General features: G+C 43.5%; 3 protein-coding genes across 3 annotated transcripts in view; 1 reads left to right on the top strand and 2 right to left on the bottom strand.

Moving 5' to 3' along the window:
- LOC147427639 (uncharacterized) overlaps positions 1-2,260 on the top strand; it is a 32,979-nt gene extending 30,719 nt beyond the window's left edge. The window contains exons 2-3 of the mRNA XM_086497560.1: positions 1,549-1,674; positions 1,821-2,260. Of these exons, the coding sequence (XP_086353686.1) occupies positions 1,549-1,674; positions 1,821-1,832 (138 nt within the window). The 3' untranslated portion in view covers positions 1,833-2,260. The remainder of the gene's footprint in view (positions 1-1,548; positions 1,675-1,820) is intronic.
- Positions 2,261-4,179: 1,919 nt separating this feature from the next.
- Positions 4,180-5,117, bottom strand: LOC147427638 (dirigent protein 23-like). The gene has a single exon (XM_086496917.1). The coding sequence runs from the start codon at positions 5,100-5,102 to the stop codon at positions 4,503-4,505; it is 600 nt and encodes a 199-aa protein (XP_086353043.1). The 5' UTR covers positions 5,103-5,117; the 3' UTR covers positions 4,180-4,502.
- Positions 5,118-7,896: 2,779 nt separating this feature from the next.
- On the bottom strand, positions 7,897-23,739 carry LOC147427637 (nuclear transport factor 2A-like). Its single transcript, XM_086496293.1, has 3 exons — positions 23,371-23,739; positions 8,324-8,403; positions 7,897-8,217 (listed from the first exon to the last, which is right to left on the bottom strand). The coding sequence occupies exons 1-2, from the start codon at positions 23,665-23,667 to the stop codon at positions 8,329-8,331; spliced, it is 372 nt and encodes a 123-aa protein (XP_086352419.1). The 5' UTR covers positions 23,668-23,739; the 3' UTR covers positions 7,897-8,217; positions 8,324-8,328.
- Positions 23,740-25,087: the final 1,348 nt, after the last annotated feature.

The following is a 25,087-nucleotide window of genomic DNA, read 5'->3' as shown; positions in this document are numbered from 1 at the left end:
CTAACTCCTACTTCTAGGGTTTAGGATAGCCTAGGAAGTATTTTGGCACCCTTGTGAGCTTGTATGTAGGACCTGCATGTCCAGGCCCTTCAAATTAGTTGCATACCCTTTGATTGCACATGAGCATAGCCAATGTCTGCTACGTGTAGGCATGGGGGAGTGTTCCCATCCATTTGCATTAGTACGCAGCATAGGTATTTATCTGCATGTGAATCACCTCTAATTAATATTTCACAACTTATTAATAAGTGACATTTTTGCGTCAATTAGAAATCGTGGGATTGTTAAGTGGCGTTGCCCTACCCAGCTTTTATTTCATATATAAGTGACCCTAGGGGTCACTCCTCAACCATAAGTTAGTACCCGCAGTACAAGTAGCAGTTTCGTTGTACCTCAACATCTCTCTGGTGTTTTTGCACCAAATTAACGAGTGTTTCTAGAATTCAGCCCATCGTACTAGATCAGCCAGCGGTTTCAGATTCAGCCCTGAGATGAGTGTGTTTTTCAGTTTTCAGCCCATCGCCGACATCGGCGATAGCAGATCAGCCCATAGCCTCGTCACCATCTTTGTGTGTTACCTTCTCATAGGAAAGCCATATTACACGATGCACATGATTCACTCACTGATGAGCACAGAAGCATGAAGATCACTTTAGGAAAGGGAGAAAGTTTGCATTCAAGGAACACACAATGTTTCACCATTGTAGGTCATGTCAATAAAATTTGCACACTCACTCCTTCGCAAGACACGGTCACAGCAAAAGCATTAGTACGATTGTCCATCAAGCATTGGTATTCCCTTTATGGTTTGCCAGAGTCTATTGTTTTAGGTAGAAAAGTCAATTTTAGATCACGTTTTTGGCATTTACTTGTTGAAAGGTTTGGCACTCGTCACATTTTTCATTTTGCATTCCATCCACAGTCTTTTAGGAAGCATAGTCCTTTTCTAATCATTAGAAAAGAAAAAGATGTGTCTATAAAGTGTGGTTAAAGTTGTTTCAGAGAGATTGCCCAAAGGAGTTTCTTGAAGAGAATGAACTCGAGATCGTAGAAAGAGAAAGTGGAGCCGGAGCATATTATTCTGCATGGCTTTCAGCGCGGCCCAAAGAAGCAAGCATTGCAGTCCTTTTTGAAGTTCAAGTATCGCAACACCCACACAGCAAAGTGGGCCAGCGAAGATTTCTTCGCAGATTGTTGGCGGACTACACGGAAGCCATGCAGCTCGGTACCAATACCTCACCTTGAAAAGGGGAACCCTATGTGCATGTGGACAAGCTAACTCCTACTTCTAGGGTTTAGGATAGCCTAGGGATTGTTCTCACCGCCTCATGATTGAGTATCTTATCCTTTGATGTATCCGGTGGTTGTATGGGTATTTTTCTCCATGATCTCGTAGGTTGTCCTTCAAGGTTTTCCCCATATTTTTGGTATACGGACCTTTGGTCAATTTTATGTAACGTCACAAGCCACTTGAGAGAGAGAGAGAGAGAGAGAGAGAGAGAGGTGATAGATGTCAAAAGGAATTCTCCTCTGTTGCTTTTATTGCAGAAATCATTTGAGGACCTTGCAATCAAGGATTGGGATAAGCCGCAGCTGCGCTCAAGTCTATCAGCCAAAGAAAGACGCAAGTTAAAGCAAGCAAAGAAGGAGCAAAGCAGAAAATCAACAGAAGAGGTCTCTCTCTCTCTCTCTCTCTCTCTCTCTCTCTCTCTCTCACACACACACACACACACACCCCACGCACATTTCCTCATATTTTCTACCTTTGAGAGGAGGTCTTGTCGGTAATGATCACATACTTTTGCCAAAATCTATTGCAGGATCTAAGTTGATATGGGATTGAACAGCCAAGGATGCCCTTAATATGACTTGTGTACATAGACTATGTTTTTTTTTTTTTTCCTGTTATATCCACTACAAGTTTAGGAGCGGCGTAAACACGATAAAGACATGTTGATGAGCTATCTGTAAGAAGCAAATTGATGCAAGATGCTTACAGAGATGATGAGCTATTTGCAAGCAATTTACTGGAGAGCAAAGATGTTGATGCAAGATGATTCCAGAACTTTGCTGTGCACCTTCAAGGACATGATTGAGCTCTTTTTAAAGATGTTGATGAGCTATTTGTGAGCAATTTAATGCAAGATTCTTCCAGAGTTTTGCCCTGCACCTTCAAGAACATGATTGAGCTCTGAAAGCAACAGTCTGCCTTCAGTTATTTGTTGTTGTATAATCGAATGAAGCTATTTCAAGGTCGAAATTTGAAGGGTGTGCTGCTTTTTTTACAACTAAGAAAATTTAACCAGTTTTTTTCGAAGCAAGATTGTCGTAGCAAATTACCCACAATCTTCTTCTACATGGTAGCATTCTCAAGCACATTATCCACATCAGCTCAAATTTTTTGATATAAGGGCACAGGAATGTTCTTTCGTTTACTGAAATCTCAATTGACTTCTATCTTTTTCTCAAAGGGCGTTGCCAGACAAATCTAGTCAAGACATTTGCATTTTAGCCAGTTAAAAATACACCAAAGGCGGGTCTTTGCAAACACCGACTTGTATGATGTTTCTTAAAAGTAATTCTCCATCTTTTCTTGATTGTAAGATGATTTCTGATGCCTGTCCAATTGTATTGTATAAAGGAGGGTGAAATGTTCTCCAGTATTTTTTGTCGAATGCTTCTGTGGCAAAGGAAGCTTGCTTTGATGAGGAAAACAAACCAGCTAAGTGTCCTGTCTGTAGTAACTTTAAAGGGTATGTTGGCAATGAACAAAAGAGAAGAAAATAGGTGGTTTTGACTTTTGGGAACAAATCCCTAGAGTCCGACTTTGATTGATCTGATGCAGTGTTTGGGAAAAGTTTGTCTCAATTTACACTTGTGCTGCTGAAAGTTTCAACGATGCCAATTAGAAGCAAGAGGAAAAGGATATATCCAATGCTCGAAAAACACTTTTTCCCAAAAACTTGGCAAACCTACGTATGCGTAACAACATAGGTAAATTGACAAAATTTGAAGGTTTTTACACCAAATTACATTAATTTTTTCAAAAGTTTGTAGGTTTTTCCACCTTCAAATATAAAATTTAGAGGTAAATTTTAAAATTTGTAGGTGGGATTACACTAAACCTGGTTTTTTTTTAGCACTGGATCATCATCATATATCTTGCCTAAAATTTAGAAAATAGTTCGAAATTCCTTAACGTAGCTCTAATCTCTGAAACTTCCTCTTTCATAGGCAAGGGCTAAATAGACTAAATTGGATCCTTTTCCAAGCTTTGTCACGTCATAGACTCGCCCATAACAGTGTAATCTAGGCGGGGTTTTTCCTTTTCCTCTCAATTGGCACTTTTGCCTTTTAAAACAACGCGGTTGGATGCCTTTTAAAACAACACGGTTGGATGTTGAGACACACTTTTCCCAAACCCTGCAAGAGCCACCCATTGTTAGGAGTGCTAAGATTTGAAGGGCTCCCTATTGTGGTCCAAATATAGGCACAACAAAGCTGACAAAATATCACAAAAATGAAAAGTCAATTCTTGTAATTTGGTGTCATGTGGAGAAGAGTAGAAGACGGTGGCGTATTTGGTGAGCACTATAAGTAAATTTTTAATTTGCAAGTCTTATTGGAACATGAAGAGTAGGAGAGACTCCTATTTTATAAGTTTGTTCTTTCTAGAAAATAGATGAGAAGCTTACCCTACTTTCCTTCCATTTAATTACTGGTACCCTATTTTATTCCCCTTTCCAATAGGACATTTTTTTAAGCAAGCCCCCAGAATTTTGACCTTCATATGACAAAAAGGAGTGCGTTAAGAAGAGCATTTTCTTTAAAAATTTCTAGATTTAAATTATAAAGTTTGTAGATCGGTTCATAGAAACTTTTTGGATGACTTCTCGTAGAGTCCCAGTAGTAGGGCCCGGGAAGCCCGGGGGGGGGGGGTTGCTAATAGTTTGAAGAAATAGGAGAAGATGGATGTCCTTAACTTGAAACTTTAAAAAAAAAATCAAGAGACAAACCTTGAGCTTTGACATGTAACAATTATAGTAACAACATGAGGGCTCAGTGATCTTGACATTATAGGATGTACTAAATTCAACAAAGATTGAGCAAGTATTAGAGAGCATGCCATATTCTCTTCAGCAGACAAATGATGGATCATCTCCAAGTGTGAAAAACGAATGAGACTTTGAACACTCTTTTCAAAAAAAGTAGTAAAGAAGAGGCCCAAGGCGCAATTACAATCATAGCAAATGCCAAATCGCCTAAGATAGAGGAGCCGGTTTAGGAACACTCAAATTGTATGGGCCAATTTAAGGAACTTCAAAGCTTCTCAGTTAGATCTCCTCCGATACTCCATGATCTTAACTCAAAACTATCTCAAACAATAGCTTATGTGAAACTCTTTAAATGCAAAAATGTCTACTTCATCAAGATCCTATGGATTTATTCAAACCTTGTCTTAGTTTTGGAACCCATCCTATCCTTTTATTGGCTCCTATACACTAGTATGTCAGGTTGATGACAAAACGAAACCAAGAGACAGTTTGTTGGTCCACAATTTGAGAAGACACGAGGGTTTGTGTCGCAACACCCCGAGCACAGGAAAAATCGCCGGTGCCGCCGACTATAGCACCATACTTAACAGTGTCAGTGGCAACGTCAACACCCATAAGACTTAAGGTGCCATTGTTTGGGCCGCTCAAGAAGGAGAAGGTTTGCACAAGGAAGAGGGTGAGGACTTCTTTCCCAGTATTGCCATACCAACCTTGCGCGCGCCCGAGGCTTGCAGAGGTCAAGGAAGCGGTGGAGTAGAGAGGGTTGTCAAATGTGTGGATAGTGCCGAAAGAGAAAGGCTGAATTGGGTTTGGCTGAGCAGATTGCACTGCCGTGAACGTGGCAATGCCGCCTAAGTTGCTGTTGTTTTGGACGGCGATATACATGTAAAAGTCGAGAGATTTGGGACGGGAAGGGGATGTCTTTGTTGCTCTATAGGTGGTTGCCATCACTCCTTGGAGGCGAGGGCCAGGTAAGGTACATGGAAGGAGAAAGAATATAAAAGAAAGCCCCAACTGCACTAGCACTGCCATATCTGTGGAAGGCATCAATGCGCCTAACAAGGATCTATTGGGCCTTTATAGAAGTGGTGTGTGTGTGTGTGTGTGTGTGTGAGAGAGAGAGAGAGAGAGAGAGAGAGAGAGTGCCATCAATCATTATGAAAAGAAAATGGAAGTCGCACTAGCAATGCAGCAATGAGTCAGGACTCCATCGAGGTAAGTGGGCAAGGACGCACTAGCGGCCACCGTTTTAGCTCTAGGGGCTGTAATTCAATCGTAAGGCTTGTTGAAAACTGTTGAGCCCTTATCCATATAGGGCCTACATCTAGGACAAAAAAATTTGAAAAAATTAATTAAATTTTCCAAAACAAAAGGACTTGGTTGTAATCTCAAGAAGTTTTGGGCAGATTCTCACAATAATTCTCACATTGTGACTTACCTCAACATCATGAGCTTCTGCTCGGGAGGCACGGGACCGCCGCTCGGGAGGCACGGGACCGGCGGTCCCTTGCCCCCAATCGTACCTAGCTAGGTATGTGGTGCCTCCCGAGCAGAAGCTCATGATGTTATGCATTGTATGAAAAACACTAAAAAAGACTTCCATTTTCCTACATTAGAAAATTTCTGAATCTTCTTGTGAATGTGCCTTACCCTATACAAAACTTTGATATTGACTGGTTTAGTACAGGTACTCTTGCTGTTCTGGTCTAAGGTTTCTTTGAATTATTAGTTTTCTTTGTGTTACTTATGTTTATGTTAAAAAACACCACCCCCCCCCCCCCCCCTCTCGACACAAGAAGTTTTGGACAAATTCCCACATTGTGACTTACCTCAACATCATGAACTTCTGTGAGGGAGGCACTGCATACCTAGCTAAGTACGATTGGGGGTAGGGGACCGCCGGCCCCTCCACTTGCCCCCAATCGTACCTAGCTAGGTATGCGGTGCCTCCCGAGCAAAAGCTCATGATGTTATTCATTATATGAAAAACACTCGAAAAGACTCCGTTTTCCTACATGAGAAAATTTCTAAATCTTCTTGTGCTCACACCCACAGAAAAAAAAAGTATCCTCATTGCAAAGTTTCCATAAGAAACACTAAAGTTTTGTATAAGAAACACTATAGTTTTGTATCTATATGAAGCAAGCTTATAAGGTACTTGCATTTTTCCAAATGCTAAGATCCATCTATTTTGGCTTAATGTGTTCACATTGCTACAACTTGTGATTTTTTAAATGGGCACCATTGCCCTACAAACTTCCTGGATTTCTCGGTTTTTGGGCATTATATTTAAAGCGTAGCCCACATTTTCACCCATAAATGGAAAGGCTAAATACCCCAAAAAAAACCAGTAAAATACCCGTTGAAAACCAACCTATGATGCGTCTCACCATTTGCCAATGGTAGGCTTGACCATCAAGTTTACTCATCTAGAAGTGAATGATGTCACCTTCAAAAGTTATCGCCTCACCCACACACAAGCAAGTGGTTTGAACATAATCTTCGAGTTGTTCACACACCCCCAATTACAGACGATTGAAAGCGTCCATTAGTTCTTTCTCACGTCTATTCAGACACGATTGAATGGTGCTACACATTCAAAGTAACATATGCTTTTATCGACTTACTTTACATCAATGAATATGGTCAAATTAAAAGAGGAACTTTTCTCAGTCTCTCTCCCAAAGAAGAATCATGTGCCTCTAAAATTTCCCAACTAATGTTCATAAGCATCTCTCAACCGCTTCAAGATCCCCGGGAATAACGCTCGTCTGTGTTGTATCATGTTCACCTCATATTAACAAACATGTGTGCAACAATAATACTTGGCAAATTTTAAAGACAGATCTGGCAACAGAGAAACATAGAAACAGCTTTTGGACACTGCTCTTATCCTAATTATGAGAACAGCTTTTGGATACCGGATTCATGTACTTTTCTCCCTAACAATGTGACGATGTGAACAAAAGCTATTCATGCCATCAGCCTTTATTAATACTCTTAGACCATGGATGCAATCCCTACAAAAGAACATTAAGTAATCTCTGGGGGAAGCGGGGGGGGGGATTGGGGGGGGGGAAGATTCCCGGACTAATCAATATGGGGTGTGGTAGCTTGAGAAAGAATTGTGCAGGTACAGAAACACCCTGATGCACTACATGATAAGTGGCTGAATCATAAGTGCCAGTATCTTCTAGAATCGGACGAATCAGTAAAAGCTCTAGCCGGATAACCCATTGCAGGACTCTTTCAACGTGTGCCGAGAAGTTTGAGGTAGTCGCTATCCTTCAGCTCACATAAATTACACAAACTCTTTTCTCTGTCACAACACTCCACAGATTTTAACTGAGAACATTTGATTGGAAACATCCAGCAAAAGCTAGGAAATCCAGCTTACGCCCAAGTTCCTGATATCAGCAGGAATCTACCATATCATCAAATCCGCCATATCACAGTTATTACCCAAACAAACATATGAACGTTTAAGGAAGGTGCCAAGCACCCAAAGAGCGTGCTCAATTGGTTAAGCCGTTGTGATGTGACCAAAAAGGTTGGAGGGTTTGAGGGTCACAGACTGCACTCAATGGTCGTTACCAACATCTCCATTGGTGAAGTTGTTCCCTCAATATGGCCCCACACGAGTGTTATGTGTATAGCAAGTCCGATTGTAAATACACAGATATGTCAGTTCTCCCTACTACCTTCCCCCGCATTGATAGTAAAAAAAAGGTGCCAAGTTCCTTTACAACCATTTCCTATCCAGACCACAGGACCAGATTAAAAACTTCAAAACCTATTAAGATACCACAGACCAAAAATGCCATTTCTAACACCGTCAAGAGATCAGGAAATTACAACATTCAAAACAAAAAGAGCAACCTCGTTCCATACAATAAGACTCAAGAGTTCCAGATTCAGATATAGCTAAACTTTCATCTAACAAGATTTTTAGGTACGTTGATTGTATAATCAACATAATATTCAAAATCACATCTTGCTAATGTTCACAACAGAACACAACTGAGACACGGAAAAGGCCTCAAATGGGAATTTTTTCTACAATGCAGTGACTGCAGGATGCGCCAACAAAAAAGGCTATCATCATCAAAACCACCACCACCATAAGCCATACAGGTTCAGAACTAAGGCTCAATGTGAAACCCTGGTAACAAAAAAGAAGTAAAACTGAGCTCCGTTTTTTGGCCAAAGATCACCAACAGCAAAACCGATAAAACTAATACATGCTCTAGGAATATATGCAAGCGTACCTGTTCTACGAATAGTTCAATCGGAAGATATCATTGTGAACATAAAAGCTTCCTGCTCCATTCGGTAGCAAATGAAACATCTGCAAAAAAATTTATTCCTTTAAAACAATAGTTAAGAAGTGCGACAATACAACTCTGCACTTCATCTGATGCTTTAAATGACTTTTAACGAACTATGCATACTGACGCATAGAAGGTACGAGCATAAGACTACAGAGCCACAAGCTCACAAAGCGGAGAATCAACCATTTCCACTTTCTTACTGTCTACGCTAGCAAATCTCCACATCAAAAGACCCAGAGAAAAAAGGGCACACTCGCAAATCGTTTACTAGCGACATGAGCTCTAAAATACATATAGTCAACTTAAAATCTCTTAAACAATGCAATTCTTGAGCACGACCCCTCCTCTACCCCCTGCCCAACCCCCCCTCCGCAAATGTGCCCAAATCAGCAAAGGCAGCTTCTAAGACTGCCACCCAAATGGACCCTCTAGAGGCTTTAATGCCGATGGCCTTCAATTTTGAAACAGGGACACACCATGCACAGCGCATAGCGGATAATCCAGAGACCTGTGGGCCTTTCAATTTGAAACAGGAACATACCGAGAACAGTGGAAAATGTGCATGGTGTTCAAAACCACTTCAAGCTATACAAGTTCTGAAATTCAAAAGAGGTGCGCGTTTAAATGCAAAGTTAGAAGCTTCATTGCAAAGGCTATTTTCTTGAAGGGGCCCCTCTGGAGTATTTTAACAGGGCCTATGAGGTTGGAGCTTTTATCCAGGGTCAAAAGAACAGATTAACTCAATCTTGCCTTGTCATGTCATGTTGTAGCATTGGGCTGCCCAATCTCCATATACAGAAAGTAAAGATAATTGCCTTTCTTTCATCTGGATAAATGGGAAGGCCTTGGTTACAGAGTTTAGAAAACTAGCCCACTCCACATGAGAATTAAGGGCATTGGAAATCCCCACTCCACATGATTTTGTGTTAGAAGAAACTCCGATCGAGCAGGTAGGTGTCACCAGCGTGTGACTACTATCTATCCTTTTTGTTGATTTCTTTCTTATTATCTATTTACTTTCACTTTTTGGAAACACCCCTCGGGAAATCTAACTGCCCTGCATTGCATAGCTAGTGTGGAACTGTCCAGAGGGAGTCCGGGCCTGAGGGCAAGAGAGCACTAAGGTTGGACAAGGACTATGGTTAGCCAAGTGGGGTCATTGACTAGCCAAAGTGGAATCCTTTGCTACAGAGGCTACATTTCAGTTCTGGATGTGGCCGCAGTGTACAAAGAGGGTCGGATGACCTAGAAAGATACAATGGCAGCATCTCCTAAAATTTAGGGAACTGCTATTTTGGGACCTGAAAATGTCTTCGCGTCATTACGTGCAGTTTGACATGGGGATCATTTTGTTACTCTGTGGCCAAGTCAACAGAGGCTGCAGGTGAGATATTTTTAGACCTGAGGGTCTAAAGCGGGAAAATGCACAAATGAGTGACACTTGGCACTTTGAGGCTAGTTTACTACTTATAGAGAAGGCAAAAACGTGATTTATAGCTGGGAGGCTCATTTTGCAAGTCTCTGTCACAGGTTAAGAGCTATGGAGTGCTTGCTTTCCCTCTTATGCACAGTGCGGTGCCAGGAGTGATGCCCTGCACGCTACGCACTGCCCTCTCTCTCCCCTTTGGCAGTATGTTATGCCCCTCTAGTGGGCTTTTCATTTGACCAATGTACAGTTGTGTGGGTTCATGCGCGATTGCCGAGGCAAGAGCCTCTTGCACAGGTACTGGATTAGCTAGCGGCTAATCCCCCCGCAGGTACAGGTGAATTCGGAGAGGTTTCACGCCAGAAATCTCGTCCGATTCAAAGGGCAAGTAGCCCTACAGGTGCGGGAGCTCGAGGACTTGCTAGGGATGCGACCGGCACGCGGAACGGAGCCCGAAACAGTGAATTACAGCCTGCTGTGTATTTTTGCAGGTTTAGGGTTTTGGCCCTAAACGGACCCTAATACCCCCAGGAGGTTCGGGGACGCAAGGGGACCGCTGTACAGGCGATCTGGAGCATTTTCAGGGCTGAAAACAGAGAATTCAGCGTGCTGCAGATTCTCGCCAGGTTTTGCAAAGTGCCCGTATGCGTCGGGAAAGTCAGTCAATGCGTGGGAATACTGACCGTGAAGGGTTCTAGTACAGTTATGCTGCCGAAATCAGGCTGGAACAGTGGAAATTCAGCCGAGTTTGTGCGGGGCAGCTTGTAGGGAACCACAGCGTTTATTCCCTCTTTTGAACAATAAAGAAATACCGAAAGGGGCGCCTAAGTTAGGGGCCAATCTGGTGTCTGTCTACTCATACAGGTGCAATCTAGCAGCCTGAATCCCTCTCCCCTTTGTTGTGTCTTGAAAGTACAGGTAAAATAGACGACTAATAATGGGTGAAAGCTAAATCAAGGTTTAAAGTAAAGTCTACCGCCCTTTTTGGATTGAACAGGCCGGTTTCATGGTTCCATCGACGGGATTAAATCACTTTTTTCCATAGAAGTGAGCCTTGGTCAGTTTTGGGCTTGAAGACACAGGGGATCATAGACCAGACACAGGGAATTGTAATTATGGCTGACAGACCAGATGATGTGACTGAAGAGGTTTCCTCTTCACAGGGTCAACAGACACATGAAGTGGGTGAGTCCTCAAGACCACCACAGACTGATGATGATATATTCAGGACCCAGTTGGCTACTGCTGTGGCTATGTTCACACAAGTAATGCAGAACCCAAGGTTTTTAGCCTTTCTGCAACCTCCTGTTCCGTCTCAGCAAGTTGGGTCACTGGATCATATTCAAAAGCCTGTTAAGGCTCGAGCACAGGTGATTCATACCGCACAGTCAATGGAAACACCTGTACACTTGACGGAGAACATGCAGTCTCCACAACCTGTGCCTAAGGTGCAAGAACAGGTGGCTGAGATGCCAGTTTTTCAAGCTGTACCAGTTCAGCCCGCCACCTTTCAACAGCCTATAGCTGGTTCTAATGGGCAGGGAAGCAACCTACAGGCTATGCAACAGGTCTTCCCACCACCTTCAGTACACCCTGGCTATTTTGGAGGTGGATCCGTATTCCAAAGCATGGCTGGTCATGCACCTGGAAATCAGTTTTATACGCCAGGAACAGTGTTTGCGGGTGCTCAAACGATGATGCCTAACCCCATGTACAGTGTCATGGGTATGCAACCAGGGTTTCAAAGCACTCAGGGACAATTTGGGATGCCACAAGCAAATTTTGGTATGGCTGGAATTACAAATCAGCAGCCAAATATGGCATTTCCAGGTCAAGTTAATAGCGGCCAAGGAACACAAATGAACCCTAATAGTGTTCCCATGTTTCAGTCACTTCCATATGACAATTTAACGCCGCTGGAGAGGCCAACTCCGTACAAAGAAGGTGGCAAAGGTGTGTCATTCACGACCTTTACAGGGTTTGATGACAGGAAGAAGGCTCTTTCATTCCTCCAGCAGTTTGATAAGGCCTATGCAGGGGGAAACTTTACAGAGGCTTCAAAGGTCCGCAAGGCAGCCACTTTCTTGACAGGGAATGCGGGACAATGGTGGACAACTTTATTGCTTCAAGGGCAAGCTCCGTCCACATGGATTTACTTCAAGCAGATTTTTGCAGCAGCATGGTTATCTGATGATTTCGAAGCAGATGTCATGACAGAATGGCACCAGCTTAATGCTGCCACTTGCAGAAATCTGGATGATTACAATCGGAAGTTTTGGAAAGCTCTACTTCCAGTAACTTCCTATAGGTTTGTGCCACTGACAGAACAGATTGAAAAATACTGTTGTGGCCTACCCAAAGGATTGAGAAAATACTGCACGAAGACAAAAGTCACTACTTTGACGCAGCTCATCGAGGTAGCAAACACTGGCAATGGTTTGCTCAAGGGAGAAGATTGTGAATTTAACACTGGCGTCAAGGCAGGATCAGGCAAGAAAAATTCAGCCAAGAAGCACGTTCCCAATGAGGCTCCTAAAGGGACTCAGGAGTCAGCCAACGCAGGGAAAGACAAAGCTACGGCTGAATCAGAAAAAGGACCAGCAAAGAAATGGAAAAGACGTTTTCCTCGCAAGTCAGAAGAGCAAAAGAAGGTCCTGAGGACAGAGAACAAATGTTTTATATGTGAGCAGCCTGGCCACATCGCTTACAACTGTCCTACAAAGAAAAGGCCAGCTGATTCTGAAGACAAGGAAGACAAGAAAGGAAAGAAGCCCATGGCTGGTCTAGTGCCAGATATGGTGGGCGACAAGCCAAATTCAGATGCAAGTGAGCTTTGCAGAGCATGGGGAAAGGTCAGGGATCAAACAGTGCTTATCTTCTTTGATCCAGGTGCCAAAGCCAACTTTATTTCCCCAGAATTGGCTTCAAAGTTGGGAATCAGACCTGAAGAGATGGGGTATACAGCAGAGGCAGGTTTGGCATGTCCTGGCCATACAGAGGCTGTGACACCCATCATTGGAAAGTTGCGTCTACATATCCAGTCCTATGTAGATGCTGAAGAATTTTACATCATGCCACTGGACGGATGTGATGTGTTGTTAGGTATTCCTTGGTTGTTTCGTGTACAGGGAATCATGGATGCCTACAACAAAAAGATCACTGTACAGAGCAGGGGAAAGACTCACATTCTGGATGTAAAGCTTAAAGGGGAGTCTATTCCTACTGTATCAGCTTCTGCTATTACTTCTGTAATGAAAAAGCATCTTTCTGCGTACTTGGTTTTTGCACGTGAAGTGTCAGATTGTGATGAATCAAATTTATCTGTGCTAGATAAAGAAAGGTCAATGTTTTTACAACAGTATAGTGACTGTTTTTCCGATTCATTACCGTCTCAATTACCGCCAGAGAGACCCGAGGACCATGCGATAGATTTGGTGCCAGGCTGTAGCCCACCAAATAAGCCTCCGTACAGGGTTAGTGCGGCTCAGCAGAAAGAGATAATGGGCCAAGTACAGGAGTTGTTAGAAAAGGGGCTGATTCAGCCCAGTTCATCTCCATTCTGTTCTCCAGTATTGTTGGTGCAGAAAAAAGATGGCTCATGCGTATGTGCATCGACTACCGTGCACTGAACAAGAATACCATCAAGAATAGGTTCCCTATACCTAGAATTGATGATATTATGGACAAATTAGAAGGAGCAGCTATGTTTAGCAGGATAGATCTAAAGAGTGGGTATCATCAGATCCGCATTAGATCAGAGGATGTGCACAAGACTGCTTTTAGAACAACGTTTGGCCTTTACGAATTTTTAGTGATGCCCTTTGGTCTCACAAATGCTCCTGCTACGTTCAATAGGATGATGGACAGAATTTTCCGTCCACACCAGCAGTTTGTTGGTACATTCTTTGATGACATGATAGTCTACTCAAAGAATGAAGAGGAGCATAGGCATCACTTGGCCATTGTGTTCAAAGAGCTACGCAGTCATAGGTTGCTCATCAATGCAAAGAAAAGTGAGTTTTTTCTGGAAGAGATTCACTTTCTGGGACACATTGTCTCAAAGGATGGTGTCAGAATGGATCCTGCAAAAGTTGAAGCGATCAAGTCATGGCCAAATTTGAAGACGGTGCATGATGTCCGAAGCTTCTTGGGACTATGCTCCTATTACAGAAGGTTTATCCGAAATTTCGCTGAGATTGCTTCACCTTTACATGCTCTTCAAAAGAAGGCAGTCACCTTTAGATGGACACAAAAAGAGATTTTAGCTTTTAATCTCTTAAAGGAAAAGATGACTTCGGATCCAGTCATTGTGTTGCCAGATCTTAGGAAGTCATTTGTGGTCCAGTGTGATGCCTGCGGTAGTAGCATTGGTCCAGTGCTAATGCAAGATGGCAGGGTAGTAGCCTATGAGAGCAGAATTTTGCAAGGGCCAGAGATGACCATGCAGGTCTATGAGAAAGAGTTACTGGCTGTGATTCATGCGCTCTTAAGTTGGAAACACTACCTGCTAGGTGCAGATTTCGTTGTCCAAACGGACCATCAGACCTTGCGATACTTCTTGACACAGACAAAGTTATCTGAAAAGCATATGCGATGGGCAAATATCTTGTCCATGTTCCATTTTCAGATTGTGCATGTGGAAGGCAAGAAGAACGTTGTGGCCGATGCCTTGTCAAGGAAGCCACAAATTTCAGTTGTGTCGATTCCTTATCATCATGAACTTGATGATATGAGAGAACAGTATGCAAATGATGAAGATTTTGCAAGGGTCTTCGAGCAACTAATGGATGGACAACGTCATGAACACTATCTTCTTAAAGACGGGTTCATGATGATGCATGGCAGATTGTGTGTCACAAAGCCATTGCGACGCAAAGTTATGGAAGAGAGTCATGTCCCACCGTATGCAGGGCATCGTGGTATCGATGCTACAGTTAAAGCGGTAGAGACATTCTTCTATTGGCCTACATTGAGAAGGGATGTGGATGCCTTTGTGCGAGAATGCCTAATATGCCAAAAGGTCAAGTTTGACAGGCAAAAGGCACCAGGGTTATTGCAACCACTACCTATTCCAGATAAACCATGGGAAAGTATTGCTATGGATTTTATCTTTGATCTTCCAAGAACGCAGACAGGAAATGATGGTATTTGGACCATTATTTGCAGATTCAGCAAACAGGCTCATTTTATTCCTGTCAGGAAGAAGATAAAGCCAGATCAGATGGCACGCTTGTTTATGAGCAATATTTTCAAGTATCATGGCATGCCACAGTCGATTATTAGCGACCGTGATCCACGCATGACTAGTTTGTTCTGGAAAGGCTTGTTTGAGAATATGGGTACCACGCTCAAATTCTCTTCGTCATTTCATCCTCAAACAGATGGGCAGTCGGAAGAGGCAAATTCTACTGTCCTAGATCTGCTCAAGTGCTATGTGTCAGAGCATAAAGGAAAGTGGGAGCAGTATTTGCCATTGGTGGAGTATGCATACAATAATACAGTGCATTCATCAACTGGCAAGGCACCTTTTGAGATAGTTGAAGGTGGCAAGAAAGTTCCTCCCATACTGCATACAAAGGATAAGATATTTGAAGCAGATAAGTATATTCAAGACATGGATGAAATGTACAAGAAGGTCAAAGTGGCCTTAGAAAGGACTCAGGCAAAGCAAAAGAAAGCAGCTGATCGTCACCGTCGTGAAGTGGTATATTCACTTGGTGATTGGGTGCTTCTACGGTTTGAAAAGGCAAGGTTAAAGAAGATGAAGGGCAAGGAAAGAGTGTTTCCAAAGCTCAGCATGCGTTACTATGGGCCTTTTCAAGTGTGCGACATAATCAGTGATGTTGCATATAGGCTGAAATTGCCTGACAGTTGGAAGATTCACAATGCGTTTCATGTGAGTCTTCTCAGACCCTATGTGGGTGATGTGCCAGAAGATATGCCAGCTGAAGATCAGCCGGAAGTCGAGGAACTTGACGAGATCTTGGTCCCTGAACAGATTTTGGCACACAAAGAAAGGAAAGTGAAAGGCAAGGTTGCTAGGCGTTACTTGGTAAAGTTCAGAAACTATCCACCAATGGATGCTAAGTGGATGGAAGAAGGTGAACTTGCAGAGTCACCAACTGTGTTATCACTCTACCTGGAAGCCTTCGATTTGCAACCTACCTTGACCCCTTGAGTTTCAAAGCTACATGGATTGTCAGTGTGACAATGGCTTCTGAAACAAATGATGTACATGGTATTTAAAGTGAGCTCAAATCAAATACCTGTTACATGAATGTTAGAGCTGTACAGATTGTCAGTTTGGCAATTGCTCTTATGGAATGTCCAAAAGTTTGGTTAGTGCTATAGAAGTGAGTATTTCTTGTCAGTTTGTCAAGGATACAATGATTGCTTCTATTCAGGAGTACATGTGTAACTGCATTCTTAAACTGTCGGTTTGGGTATGCTCGAAAGTGTTACGGGATCCAACGTGTACTATAAGACAGTGGCAAAATGTGCAGCTACCATTTTGTCATTGGAAAGTTAGTGACTCAAAGCAATGGCAGAGTGCGAAGCTACCACTATGTCATTGGGACAGGGTTCACACGCAAGCAATACATGAGTCGACGAGGTGTTGAATACACCAGGGTTGACAATGAGCATGTATGTGTCGTATATGTGTCGACATGTGTTGAATACATCAGTGTTGACAGTAAGCATGGACGACATAGATGCAAACGAGGACGTTTGAGATTTCAAGAGGGGGGTATGTCACCAGCGTGTGACTACTATCTATCCTTTTTGTTGATTTCTTTCTTATTATCTATTTACTTTCACTTTTTGGAAACACCCCTCGGGAAATCTAACTGCCCTGCATTGCATAGCTAGTGTGGAACTGTCCAGAGGGAGTCCGGGCCTGAGGGCAAGAGAGCACTAAGGTTGGACAAGGACTATGGTTAGCCAAGTGGGGTCATTGACTAGCCAAAGTGGAATCCTTTGCTACAGAGGCTACATTTCAGTTCTGGATGTGGCCGCAGTGTACAAAGAGGGTCGGATGACCTAGAAAGATACAATGGCAGCATCTCCTAAAATTTAGGGAACTGCTATTTTGGGACCTGAAAATGTCTTCGCGTCATTACGTGCAGTTTGACATGGGGATCATTTTGTTACTCTGTGGCCAAGTCAACAGAGGCTGCAGGTGAGATATTTTTAGACCTGAGGGTCTAAAGCGGGAAAATGCACAAATGAGTGACACTTGGCACTTTGAGGCTAGTTTACTACTTATAGAGAAGGCAAAAACGTGATTTATAGCTGGGAGGCTCATTTTGCAAGTCTCTGTCACAGGTTAAGAGCTATGGAGTGCTTGCTTTCCCTCTTATGCACAGTGCGGTGCCAGGAGTGATGCCCTGCACGCTACGCACTGCCCTCTCTCTCCCCTTTGGCAGTATGTTATGCCCCTCTAGTGGGCTTTTCATTTGACCAATGTACAGTTGTGTGGGTTCATGCGCGATTGCCGAGGCAAGAGCCTCTTGCACAGGTACTGGATTAGCTAGCGGCTAATCCCCCCGCAGGTACAGGTGAATTCGGAGAGGTTTCACGCCAGAAATCTCGTCCGATTCAAAGGGCAAGTAGCCCTACAGGTGCGGGAGCTCGAGGACTTGCTAGGGATGCGACCGGCACGCGGAACGGAGCCCGAAACAGTGAATTACAGCCTGCTGTGTATTTTTGCAGGTTTAGGGTTTTGGCCCTAAACGGACCCTAATACCCCCAGGAGGTTCGGGGACGCAAGGGGACCGCTGTACAGGCGATCTGGAGCATTTTCAGGGCTGAAAACAGAGAATTCAGCGTGCTGCAGATTCTCGCCAGGTTTTGCAAAGTGCCCGTATGCGTCGGGAAAGTCAGTCAATGCGTGGGAATACTGACCGTGAAGGGTTCTAGTACAGTTATGCTGCCGAAATCAGGCTGGAACAGTGGAAATTCAGCCGAGTTTGTGCGGGGCAGCTTGTAGGGAACCACAGCGTTTATTCCCTCTTTTGAACAATAAAGAAATACCGAAAGGGGCGCCTAAGTTAGGGGCCAATCTGGTGTCTGTCTACTCATACAGGTGCAATCTAGCAGCCTGAATCCCTCTCCCCTTTGTTGTGTCTTGAAAGTACAGGTAAAATAGACGACTAATAATGGGTGAAAGCTAAATCAAGGTTTAAAGTAAAGTCTACCGCCCTTTTTGGATTGAACAGGCCGGTTTCAGTAGGAAATAGTAGAAGGTCAAAAAGCGATACCTAATAACACACCTCAATTCAATTCTAGGACCAAAGGTCCTGGTTTTCTCGGCCATAGCTACAACACTACTAAATTCTTTCTAAGGTTTCATGCGGTCCCGTACGGGGGTACGTTTTGTACCCCCATGGTCTTTTGTATTTTGTTTTGCACATCATAGAGCCGCTCTAGAAGTAGCCACATGGCGGCAAAGCGAGTGGCCGATGGCTTCTTCAACTCAAGGTCGGAGTAGGTGCGGTAAATGGCAAGCACCCTCACTTTGCCGTTGATGAAATTGATGATGGTGCTTGGTTGAGGATATCTTTCACCCAACCTAGCTCCCCTATGTCTTCAAAGAGAAGGTCAAGGCAATGAGAGGCACATGGAGTCCATACTATGGATGGAAATTCCTTCTCTAGCCTCTTACTCATTGCCTTGCAATTTGAAGCATTGTCGGTAATCACTTGCACGACATGCTCCGCACCAACCTACACAAGACGCATTTGTGACAAGAAGAGTTAAAACTTAAAAATTAAAACATAGGACTCATTGGCAATTGCTCAAGACATAAAGGCTCGATTTACGGTTTTACCTCAAGAATGGCTTGGCGGATGTGCTTCCAAATGAATGCCCCGGTCACTTTCTTCCCTCTCGAACCCGCATCCACCGCCCGTAAGAAGTACGTGCCAAGAGGACAAGAAACAAGAATGTTGGTGATGCCCCTCTTCTTGCGGTCGCTCCATCCGTCGGAGAGGATAGAGCATCCATACTTTGCCCAACCCGCACGTACGGGCTCAAGTGACTTGTCAATCTTTGCCCTCTCTTCACCAAGCTTCTTTGTTCTCATGTCATGGTATGACACACCCGTCCACCCTTCGCATGGACCAACCGCCGCAATTGCTATGATCATCCTCTTCCATCGCTCCAACCGAAGAATGTTGAAGGAGAGATTGCATTCAATCACCGTGCGGGCAATCTCTATTTCCGCGATTCTTTGTCTCTCCTTGAGGAAAGACAAGGGGCCGGAGCATCCACCCATCGATTTCGCAAGAGAAGTTTGCTTTGCCATCTTTGGAGGCCGGCCACCATCACTTGAAGACCCCTTGGACTTCTTGGACTTCTTGGAGGAGGCACTACCATCACATGAGGCCGCGGTGGCACCGGTAGCCATGGACATAGTTGGAGAGGCCTCTTCCTCCGAATCGGAGCTATCAACATCCGACGACACGAACTCATCCGAGGTGACTCTACCCTTGCGTGTCTTCAATGGAAGATACTTTCTCTTGCATTCCGCAAGGATATCTTCGGGGATATTAGGACATGGCCCCGCTTGTCCTCCCATCTTTGTCAAGTGGATGATGAGACGGGTGACGGAAGAGGTCATAGCTTTTGGGTAATATTTGCACCACCACTTGCAAGAGTTTTGCTTGCCCCCCACCCGCTCAAAATATCGGCAATGCTTCTCAAAGGCTTCATGAAGAGGAGGCGGCATTATGTAGTATGTAGCTAGTAGCTACTAGTATGATGTATGATGTATCAATAGATTAGAGAGAGAGAGAGAGAGAGAGAGAGAGAGAGAGAGAGAGAGAGAGAGAGAGACCCAAGGAAGCTTGAAGGAGAGACCCGTCATGGTGTCACCCAAGGGAGCTTGAAGAAGAGAGATGGTAGACCCAATGGAGACTCGAGAGCTTGAGAGCTTGAAGCTTCAATGGAAGCACATGGAGATGAGAGGGTAGAGCATTGAGAGGCTTAGGGCTAAAGCTTGTAGCTTGTAGTTGTAGGTTGTGTTGGATAACAAAGGGGAAGGGTTGCTTAAATAGGAGAGAAAGAGCATGTGAGGCTTGACATTTGAGCAATGGGCATTGGCCCTTGGGCAATAAGCATGGCAATGTGCCAATGGCCCATGGGCAATAAGCATGGCATTTGGCTTCAAAACTGCCCGCAAACGGCTCCAAAAGACCTACAAACTGGACGTTGCAAAACGTTCAAAAAGCTGCCAACGGTCATAAACTGCCGAAAAAAGTCACCGGACTAAACGAACGGAACGCACGGGACGGGACGGGTCCGGCCGGACGGAACGAGAGGTTCCGTTCGACATACGAAAACTACCCTGGCCAAAACCACAAGTAATGACACAAGTGTGGAATACTTGCTTCAAGCACCCTTCCCCTGTGATATAAAAACCCGTTGCATGGGTATAAAACCCCAAAACCAAACTTGTGAAACATTTGGATTTAACTTACCAAACGCACAACTTCTATGAAAATGAAAAATCACTCTCTACATGCACTCGAGTCACAGAATGTCTTTCATTCACAAACACACACACACACATATATCACACATGCACACACAAATATATACTTGTTTGTATACATTTATATCTATATATATTTGTATGTGTCCATGTGTGATGATATAAATATATATCTATACACACACACGCATGCACACACGCACTATACATAAAAATTCATATATGAACATATACATACATGTTTTAAGTATACATTATTAGACACACAGAAAGACACACATTTGTTTATTTATTTTTATTATTCTTATTTTTATTGATAAACATATATATCCATTATTTGTTTCGCTTTTTCAATACCTTGAAACGAAATGTTTGAAACCCTCAAAACCCCGAAACGGCAGAAACCTCGAAACCTTTCATGTCACATTGCACCGTTCTCTATTCAATATCTCCAAACAGAGTATGAATAATGCACAATTGCATATTCAACCCATAGCATATGGAAAATAGCTCAACTAGATCGACATCGTGGGTTTGCCGTCCCTTGTTTATAAGCTACTAGGCATCAAGTGTCAGGCTCCTTCATTCAAGTTTATGAACTTTATGAATCTTACTGCTTGGGCTTCAATCCCTACTTTTGCCCAATCTGCTGATTCATTCGTTTGTGTCAGCCCTAAATAAGCAACAGTCTTCACCAGATCTAGTTGGGTCAAGGAGTTCAATCTTGACGGTTATATAAACAGATAACCCAATTTTTCTCCGACACCAGTACAAACATCTGCAGACCAATTTAAGCTTCAAACAGCAAAGCATTTGGATGAACTACAAAAAGGCACTCCATCGATCTTGGTGGAATAGCCAATGAGGCCAAGTTTTGGAAAATATTTTGTGTTGCCCAAGTGTCGACTAAATGGACATAATATGACTCGAACATACACAGCAAAAACCTGACTTTTCAAAATTGATCACATAACAAGGGATTGGTAGCAACCCTTGTCATCCCCCTTGAGTCTAACCTCTCTCTAATAAAGCAGGGCCAGATTAATCGTGGCAAATACTTGACTACCAGTGCGCAGGCTTTCTGTAGCACTATGAGCCAAGGTGTGTGGGAGAGTGAGTGTTGTTTTAAATCAAAGGTCAAGTAGTTTTTTATACAATCTCCTCTTAAGCTTTTCAAAAGAGCTGTTCTTTTCATCCTTTCCAGTGGCCAGCCCTGTCAGCTTGTTACATAATCTCCTCTTCCTATCCCTTGACATAAACTTCAAGATGCATAGATCTAATACCCCTCTTCCTATCCCTTGGCATAAACTTCAAGATGCATAGATCTCGTACCCCTCTTCTGATCTTGTAGATCATCCATTGGCCTGTTTACACATGTCTGTGTGCAACAAGGTGTTCATTCATGTGCTTCCTTGGCCATCTATAGAAAACACTTTGGCAAAAACTAAAATATCCTGGTTCTTAGCTACGAAGGGCTCACACTCCAGGAATGTATTCTTATATCATCACCTAGTAGGACAAGAAACTTTTAATCGAAAAAAAACAATAGGAACATCCAAATACTAAAAGTTTGATCAGCGTATTCATGTAGAACATTGAATATAAGGTGCTTAGTTTGGTGTCAAGTGCAGTGATCTGTGATGCCAAAATTGTATTCCTTTGTTCTGTGTGTACAGAGGATCGTTCTGCGCTCATCAAATAGCTGAGGCGAAGGCCTTTCACATGATGTTGGCTCTGGCCATGGAGATGGCGCTGAGCACCAAAAAATTGATGGACTTAAGCTAAATCAGAGACATATGCAACCGGTCGTCCCAGACAATGAGCAGCCTGCACATCACACAAATTGCGCAAGGGGGTTTTCCTCTCATTAGGAGCAACCTTGTCTTTAAGATCTGCCTCTAAACTAAGACCCGACTTTTAACTGGCACCTCTACCGTGATTTTTACCACCTCCATACAGAATCAGGTAATGCAAAACATAACATTTTGAATGATGTAAACAACATGGTACAAGTTAGTAATGTGACTCTTAAATATGAAATGCTTAAGCAACAGTAGTACAGTCCAAGATTGCATTAGATTTTCAGATAGGCAAAGATTACACATTGAATAAAAGATTATATATCCCCACATAAATACAGGAAAAGCCTAGATTCACCCATGAAGGAAAGCACAAGTTGTAGACTCATGGTAGTCACGTTTCAAAACAGGAAAATACTGAATACAACCACCATTCAACTGATTATTCTAAAACTGAAGCAAATGTCTAACCCAGACGTCACGACATCCAAATTTGGCTTCATAGAAAGCTACATACACTAGTCCTCCAACTTTAACATGTAACTCACATGTGGTAGTCCTCTTAGCCCCACGCAATACAGTCTTCATGGTTCAGAAGAAAAGAAGAGCAAAATCAATCTGGAATAACTTCTTGATTTGACTTATGCAATACCCTTGATGAGAGCACAAAAAATAAATACCTGGATCTCATTGCCTAATCTCAAATCTAAAGAAACAGGCCTACAGATTTCCTTTAAAGGGCTTAATTCTAAACTTTGGGCTATCGAGCATGTCAGTGGCCTGTGCAGTCAATGACCCTACACCATAAGATCCAAATATTCAAATTCTAGATCACTAAGCTTCAACAAAGATGCAAAAAAACAAGATGCCAACCAAGAACGGTATACGGTAAGCGACAACAAGATGCCAATAAAGAAAGGCATAGGATAAGCAACTGCTGTTTCAAAAACTCCATCTTTACCACTCAGAAAAGAGCAGCATTTATAAATTTTTTAAAAAATCAGATAATGCGCATGATTAGAAGAATGCAAAAGCAAGATCCTGAAGAATTAACTGCTGTCAAAACTCCATTTTTAAACAAGACGCCAATAAAGAAAGGCATAGGGTAAGCAACTGCTGTTTCAAAAACTCCATCTTTACCACTCAGAAAAGAGCAGCATTTATCAAAAACAGAAATAACCTTCAGATAACGCATGATCGGAAGACTGCAAAAGCAAGATCCTGAAGAATTAAACGTGAGAACCAAAGTGCAAAGATCCATGACCTGACTGAACTTGAGAGCGTGCTCCTCGCCAGGAAGCTGCATGTTGCCGTTGACAAAGACGAGCATACCACCACCTGGGCCAGAAAGCTGGCAGTCTACTGTTGAAACATTGTGCTTACACTGCTGGAAGGCGAGGCTTGTGAGCTTGCTCACGATGGCCTGCGCGCCCGCGAGCTTCTGGCCCTCGAACGTAAGCATGGACCCATCCTGGTAGAGAGACACCAGGCCCGGCCGGTTGGTGTCAAAGATGGAGTAATAGTGATCCACAAACGCCCTCCCTATCTGCTCCGGATCCATCTTCTTCCCGCTCCTACCTCGCTGCCTCTTTCTCGATTCTTCTCTTGGACCCAAATGCGAGCGTTCCGGTGTTCAAAGCCAGCATAACATAGCTTATAAAACACGTTGGAACCTTCATTATTGGTGGGTCAAAGAAGCATCAATCTGAAGTGTGTGTGTGTGTTTTGGGGGGGGGGGGGAGAGAGAGAGAGAGAGAGAGAGAGAGAGAGAGTGTGTTGGGGGGGAGCATCAATATTATCATATGTGTTTTTGTGTGTGTGTGTGTGTGTTTTTTTTTTTTTTTTTTTGGGGGGGGGGGGGGGGGGGGGGGGGGGGGAGAGAGGCCTCTTTCTCGTGCAATATCATTAGAAGAAAATTGCATAAAGATGTTGTGGCTCTGCCTAAAGGTCAACATACGGATTGTGTGATATATTCATTGGCATATCACACAATGTAAATAGAGACTCCTTTTCTCCGAGAGAGAGAGAGAGAGAGAGAGAGAGAGAGAGAGAGAGAGAGAGAAATGAAATGTTATATTAACGTCTTCAAAAGGCCATAATGACCTATGAGACCCGAAAGTTACAAAGTGGTGGATCTGATACAAAGTCAGAGTAACAAAATAACCTAACAACAGTACAAAACAAAGATATATACTATGGGGTCCTAAGTTGATCGATGTGAACCAAGCAAAAGACCAAGCAAAAAATGGGCGGCTTGTTGGGATAGCTGAATCACAAGAGATCTAGCATCGGTCGTTGGTGAATCTCATCAATTTCCTCCATGGTTAGTAGTCTGACCGGGCGTCGTGCATGCCTGGCCAGCGTGCTCTGAATTTTCTATCGTAGCCTCCGTCGATGCTGTGTAGTTCTTCGCAATCGCGGCGGGCGCCTGGATTTCCCAGTTCAATCGCTCGGTCAATCAGTGTGCCTCTGGTATGAGACGAGGGGGAGCTCTGCTATGGGAGTGGCTCTTGCGGCTGTCTCATGTCTGCTCTGAAGAAGTCTGTGATCTGTCTTTGAGACTGGCTAGCCTCGCCATTCATCAGGCTATCTCTGTGTCTGCGCAGCTCGAGCAAGAACAAACCCATACATCTCTGATCTTCGTATCCCATGACTCTTGAGAGTGGTCCAAAACCTTCTCTGAACAAGCAATGGAAGCAGCCTCGTATCTCGTAGTAGACGGGGCAGCGACATGTATAGTGTAGCTCTGTCTCAGGTTCCATGTTACACAAGGGGCATGTCCTGTCCTCTGCTGGTACTCCGCTGTATCTCCCCGTCTCAATCCGCAACTGGAGAGAGAGAGTCTTTCAGATTACTGTGATGAGCGAGCACACCAAAGTAAGGCATCAAAAGAGACTCTAAATAAGGATTAAAAGAAGTGTCTAGCTGGTGGTCTAAGTGTGGTGTATGTGTATGCGGGCAGTACCTTCCAAATGGATGGA

The sequence above is a fragment of the Adiantum capillus-veneris genome, chromosome 23 (assembly GCF_014529385.1).
Source record: "Adiantum capillus-veneris isolate H3 chromosome 23, ASM1452938v2, whole genome shotgun sequence".
NCBI lineage: Eukaryota > Viridiplantae > Streptophyta > Polypodiopsida > Polypodiales > Pteridaceae > Adiantum > Adiantum capillus-veneris.
This window is presented reverse-complemented; position numbering and strand designations above follow the sequence as displayed.